The following is a 6,000-nucleotide window of genomic DNA, read 5'->3' as shown; positions in this document are numbered from 1 at the left end:
AAAACGTATTATTTTGCCACTATTCTATATCCATTCATTTACTGAGCAAATACTCACTGAATTCCTATTACGTGTCAGATACTGTTCTAGGAACTAGGTAAGAGAATAAAGCATGAATAATGTGAAAGCCCTGGACTTTCATTTCAGTAAGGGTAAATAGGCAATAGATATATAAACAAAATAACAGTTTTTCAAAGTGAGAAATGCAAGAGAGAATATAAAATAAGATAAAGGAACAGAATGCTTATGGTTTGAATTAGAGTGTAACACCGGAAGTAATAAAAGTCGTCAGATTTTGGATATGTTTTGGATAAAGAACTGATAACCTGCATGTGGCATATGACAGATACAGAAATCAATGCTATCCCTTTAGATCTGGCTGGAATAACTGGATAGAAGGTAGATTTGTGAAAAATGAAAGGCCGTAAAGGAATGTTTAGAAAAAATTAAAAATAAAATCAAGAGCTCTGGTTTGAACATGTTAAATGTCAGATCATCTAAGTGGAGGTGTGGAGTAGGCAGCTGAATATAGAAGCTGGGCATTTAGAAAAGAGGTCAGGGCTGCAGATACGGATTTGAGCAGCAGACGCACACAGATGGTACTTAAAGTCAGCGCTGAATGAGAATTCTTACAGAATGCAATGTGTGGTCAAGAGTAACCAAGAATGTTACTCTTTCAAAAAAAAAAAAAAAAAACCAGAAAGTCCCTCTTCAAATGTGACATTTACCTGATTTGTCTGTAAATCAGTCGAGCCATTACTTCTAGGTGTATAGTTGCTCCTCAGGTTTCCTAAAAACCACCAAGGCAGCCCAGCTACATCCCACTCCTCAAACCCAAGGTCCAGCTTAGATGTCTCATCTTGCGTTAAGTTTTTTATGAAGTCTTCATCTACAGCAGTCAAATGGAAAGGACAGTAACTATGTACACAACACTAAGAATCAAAACTCGCTTTGTAACATTACAATCTCTTTTATAAGACAGGTAAAAAGAAATTTCTACAGCCAGTATGAAAGAAACAGAAATCAAATATCTCAGTCACAGAGCCCAGACCTCCTTTCAAATTTAGGCCTCATTCATTAGCAAGTAACGACACTAGAAGCAGATGATCATTTATCAAGCAATCTAAACTCTGAAAACATCCAAACAATGACATGGTTCTAGAAGGATTTCGAAATGGTTATTTACTGCCATGTTAAACATTCACACCACGGCATTAACTGAAGAAAAGACTTGCTCTAGTACATGATGCCCGATAATGGCCTGATCCATGAACTGCAAATGGTGGCAGCAGAGCGGCTGAACCTAAAGACAGAAGCAAGGCAGTCCGGACCGAATGGGCATCCACAAGGTTGTCAAGGCAGTCTCGCTGCTATGTATTTAGGGATGTTTCTCACGAATTCATGTTTGGATAGGTAACAACCATTATAAAACACTGAACTCTAGGTTGTCTAAGTAAATCTATACCTATGTTCTTTCTGGATCGATGGGCTCTCTTTTGGAGTTATCTAAGATCTAGAAATATTGCAAACCCAAAACATAAGAAGGCACCACATATTCCAAGTAAAAGATCTCGTGTTGTACATCCAATGACATTCAAGGTGATTACTAACGTAAGTATGGTGCTACCACAACATCCCATCATCCAATCTTTTTTTGTTGTGCTATCCTCTTGCCCTACTTCCTCACTCTCCTCTACCTCTTCCCAATGCACCAGCCACACCAATAGCAACCACAGGTGCTTAAATGTGTTGAGGTACACGTGCTTGAAAACTTGCAATAAATGGGTCCCTGTCCGAACAAAAGATTACCTTATCTACTTACAAATTATGTTGAACCCTGCCCATTAAGTTCAGGGGAAAGTTCAGCTTTTCACTTACTCATTACTACCATTATCGAAACCCAAATTCCTGAGATGATGCCATATTAAAGTTATCCTCGTCTCTTCAAGTCCTCTAACATCTTGTAAAGGGAACAGAAATATCCTTTTCATGTATACAAAGTCTGTCCTTTCTACCTACACACTTTCCTGAAAATACTAGGCTCTTTATTCTCAAAATTTACAGCACAAACTAAATACAGTCTCTTGAATAGGCTATTCTTTTATTTCTGAGTAGTAAACAAGCAAGGACCTGCATTTAAAGAAGAAATTACACATTTAATACCATACAGACTGAAATAAACTCCAAGGTGACTAGGTAGCTCAAAATTCGGTTGCATGATAAACTGATTCAGTTTTAAACATCTAAGACAATTACAGCAGCATCACTTTCTGAGATGTTGCTAGAGGTCTAACCTGCCATTGCTCCAAGTGTGAGCCAGTACCGAAACTAGAAACTATCATGCCATAAAATACCTGAGTAATTTATGATTTTATATACCTGTATAGAAAAAATTTTAGGAGATACTTTATAAAGCAGAGCTTGGGGAAAACTTTCAAAATATCGATTAACTCATTTAACCTGACCATAGCATATCCAGTATCGATGGCAAAGATCTGAGAACTATCATCCAAGAGCAAAGGAACTACTAGGCTCCTGAGGTCTCATTCTTGGCTCTGACAGACTAAGGATGCATCATCTTTGCAAACTTCAAAACTCTACAAAAATTAGCCTTTGCCTCAAGCAGACAAATCAAAATAAAAATCCTAACCAGACTGAATATATACAAGTACGTCAATATTTAAAAGGCCAAGGCAGGTGATTTACTAGGTGGCAAATTGATAAATCTGTAGCGATCTTCTATTAGCATGCCAGCCAAAGGACAGGTCTTGCTCCATCCCAGTAAACACAGATTGCTAAAAGAGCACTACCACCTTCTTCAAAGTTAACAATGGTCACTAGGGTAAAGAAAAAGTTTTTAGAAAAGAATGAGAAGTAAGTATGACATATGCCCCTCCTACTTCATATGCAAAGAAAGTGCAGTATTATTTTTTGAGTTGTCTACAGAATGGTCTCAATTACAGCCAGTGCTTAATGTGAATAAATGTCATTTCTACAAGTCATCAACAAAAGAAAGAAAAAAAAAAAATGTATAGCCTTAATCCAAAACTTACCTTCTCTAGAATTTCTGCATTTATGTTGTGAGGTAGGCAGTGTAGGAATATTGCCTTCTTCCGTTCTTTTCCTGGAACTGGAACTTTCTTCTGCACTTTGCTGAAAGAAAAAGGGAAAGATGTCTATTAGTGCAGTAAAAATGACTGAGACCAGGGGATGTAGCAGTTCCATTCTGGCTCACCAGTTAGTGTGCGGCACAATGGGTTACGCACAAGAAAGAGATCTCTGAAGTTCACAACAATCATCAAATAAAGGCAACATCTCTCCTTAACCCACTGGGAGCAGAGCTAAGAGAATCCCAAACCTGGGGGGGAAAGAAATACCTGCACAAAAGGCCAAAATCTACTGTTAAAAACAGGCTATGGATGTAAAGCCTCTCTACTACAAAATTAGGCATAATTCAGAAAACATGTGAAACCCTCAGCATATACCAAGATGATCGTAAAGTTTTCCCAGGTCTGGAGAAGATTTAAGAATGGCCTGACATGAACTTAATTGCAAAAAGCCTGTTAAAATCTAATAAAGCAGTTTTCTCAAACACCTATATACATACACCTCACACACACAGGCATACACAAACCCCAAAGGAAATGCAACTGGAGGAACTGAAGATCAGAAGTGCTACATCCCAAAGAAAGATTCAGAGACTGGAACTCTGTTATGGGCAGAACAGAGAAGTTTCACTCTGTCCCTGGTCTGTGAACTCCCAAGAACCTTTCTTATTAAATTCTTACCACATTCAGAGAAAGGTCTTGGGAGTCCAAGATCCATAGGTACAGAGAAGGGGCCACTCTGTACAACAAAAGAAGTCACCGTGTGGTGATTTTACCTTCAGTTGGTCTTGACTTGGAATATCCATACTGTGATCCTGTGCGAGAGCGAGAGTCTGAGCGGCATCTGGATAGCAAGTAAAACAAAAGGAAAACCTTCCCTGGTAATAACCATTCTTTCCACATAAAAAGGACCTCAGCAAACAACCCTGGAGCCAGGTTTGCTCCCTAAAAATGTACTTCTCCGTGTTGGCTGGACAAGGCTCTCATCCAAAAGGGAAAAATCAAAACTGGTAAAAATGGCAAAGACCATGATAGGCTATATTCAAAATGTATTACCAAAATGTAATCTGGGAGAAAATGAAAAGTAACTAAAAAATGTTCATGGCAAACTTTCAAATTTTAATATGAAAGTGATTCCAACCAAGAAATAATGAAGAGTATCTTTTATTATCTCTTCCCACAGGTTTTTTATTATTCAATCTGCCTAACTTGTAAACAACAGCAAAAAAAGTTTGGCCTTTAATTTTTATTTTCAACTGTTAAAGTTATACAGGGTTATGAAATCTGAAAATCTGGGATTTTCCCCACTTCCTTCATCACACAATAGCACCTCATGGAAACTTATATTCTAAAGTGTCGATGATTTCCTGGCTTAAACTCCCATAACCTGAATATAGAGTAGTTGTTTTTAATTAACAAGTTTTATTTTTCCCATTTACTATAAACATTTCCTAAGAAGGAAGGGAGAGCAGATAAAGTTTTTCTCAAAGCCAATGAAAAGCAAAGAAAACAATAATCTGAGAGAAATTCTTAGATAGTCTGAGAGAAATGTATTTCGAGGATGTGGAAACTTTTCAAGCAGAACAGAAAATGAAAACTGAGCTATAGGAAAACGACAAACTGCAGAGAATTTAGTAACCTAGACTGCTCATTATATGAGGTTATATGTAACTGAAATGTTCCCAAATAAGTGTACCAAGGGTTGGGTTCATTAACTACTATCAGGTCCAGAGATAAGACACTTAAGGAAAACCTCATCCTCACGTAATAAAGACTGCCAGAGAAAAGAATACGGATCCTACAACTGGTCTGATAATTCAGTTGTTTTGCACAAAGCAAACAATTTCAAAACTGTAATTATAAAGAGCATGACTTCTACAAGCATTTTTATAGGTAAATGGAGAATACTGAGAAGTTTAAGAGACAGCATTTTCTGACCGCAGTGATCTTCAAAGATCAACAAACGAGACGATGCAGATAAAGCATTTCTTTAATAAAGCAACTTGCTTACTGTCATTTATAGTTCTAACACCTTACTATCTTCCTTAGGTTAAAACATTTAGAAGCAGGGGCGCCTGGGTGGCTCAGTCCATTGGGGATCTGCCTTCAGCTCAGGACATGATCTCAAGGTCCTAGGACTGAGCCCCACATCAGGCTCCCTGCTCAGCGGAGAGTCTGCTTCTCCCTCTCCTCCTGCCCCTACCCCCACTCGTGCGCGCAAGCTCTCTCTCTCTCTCACACTCTCTCAAATAAATAAATAAGATCTTTAAAAAAATAAATAAAACGTTTAGAAGCAAAAAAATTATCTGGGAAAACCACAATGTACAAAGGAATTGTAAAATAAAGTTTGTCATATACATTTCATTTTGTTGGTATACATGTGGAGATGTGGACAAATGATTCCTAAACAACCACCTTTACTTTAAACAACGATACTTTCTCAACCATCAAAATAAAAGGTTTAACTCACTTGCAAAGGTGTACAACAGATGATATAGAAAACATTTTTCTCATTTGTCCTTTTAAATAAAACACATGCAACCCAATTTATTCAGATCAACAGAGATAACCAACTACAGGCACCAATGCAAGTGCAAGTCAAGAGCAGACAATCATAATTACTTCGGGGCAATATTCTGGTTTTGAATATTGTACTACGGTTATATAAGATGTTAGTTACCATTTGGGGAATCTGGGTAAAGAATACTTGGAACTCTTTATTATACTTTTACTACTTTTTTGTAACTAAAATTATTTCAAAGTGACAAGTTTAAGAACAAACAAAATGTTTTAAAGATTGAATGTTCAGAGAGAAAAATGTGTTCAAAAAAATTGGGGCAAATTCTGTTATGACATCAATGTGTAGTACAATGAAAAGAGCAAGAACCAGTCA

The 6,000-nt window shown here is 37.3% G+C and overlaps 1 protein-coding gene across 2 annotated transcripts in view; it reads right to left on the bottom strand.

Moving 5' to 3' along the window:
- The window catches only part of MDM4 (MDM4 regulator of p53), a 39,601-nt gene that overhangs the window by 6,474 nt on the left and 27,127 nt on the right, over nucleotides 1–6,000 (bottom strand). The window contains exons 6-8 of one of the 2 annotated variants that reach the window (XM_006731543.3): nucleotides 3,884–3,951; nucleotides 3,054–3,153; nucleotides 729–889 (exon numbers count right to left, since the gene is read on the bottom strand). In XM_006731543.3, the coding sequence (XP_006731606.1) occupies nucleotides 729–889; nucleotides 3,054–3,153; nucleotides 3,884–3,951 (329 nt within the window). Of the gene's footprint in view, nucleotides 1–728; nucleotides 890–3,053; nucleotides 3,154–3,883; nucleotides 3,952–6,000 lie in introns of those variants that run through there. The other variant, XM_081825067.1, reaches the window with a different exon arrangement.

The sequence above is a fragment of the Leptonychotes weddellii genome, chromosome 6, assembly GCF_054177405.1.
Source record: "Leptonychotes weddellii isolate Sample4059 chromosome 6, ASM5417740v2, whole genome shotgun sequence".
Taxonomy (NCBI): Eukaryota; Metazoa; Chordata; class Mammalia; order Carnivora; family Phocidae; genus Leptonychotes; species Leptonychotes weddellii.
Note: the sequence above shows the minus strand (reverse complement) of the source record. Positions and strands in the feature narration are given on the sequence as shown.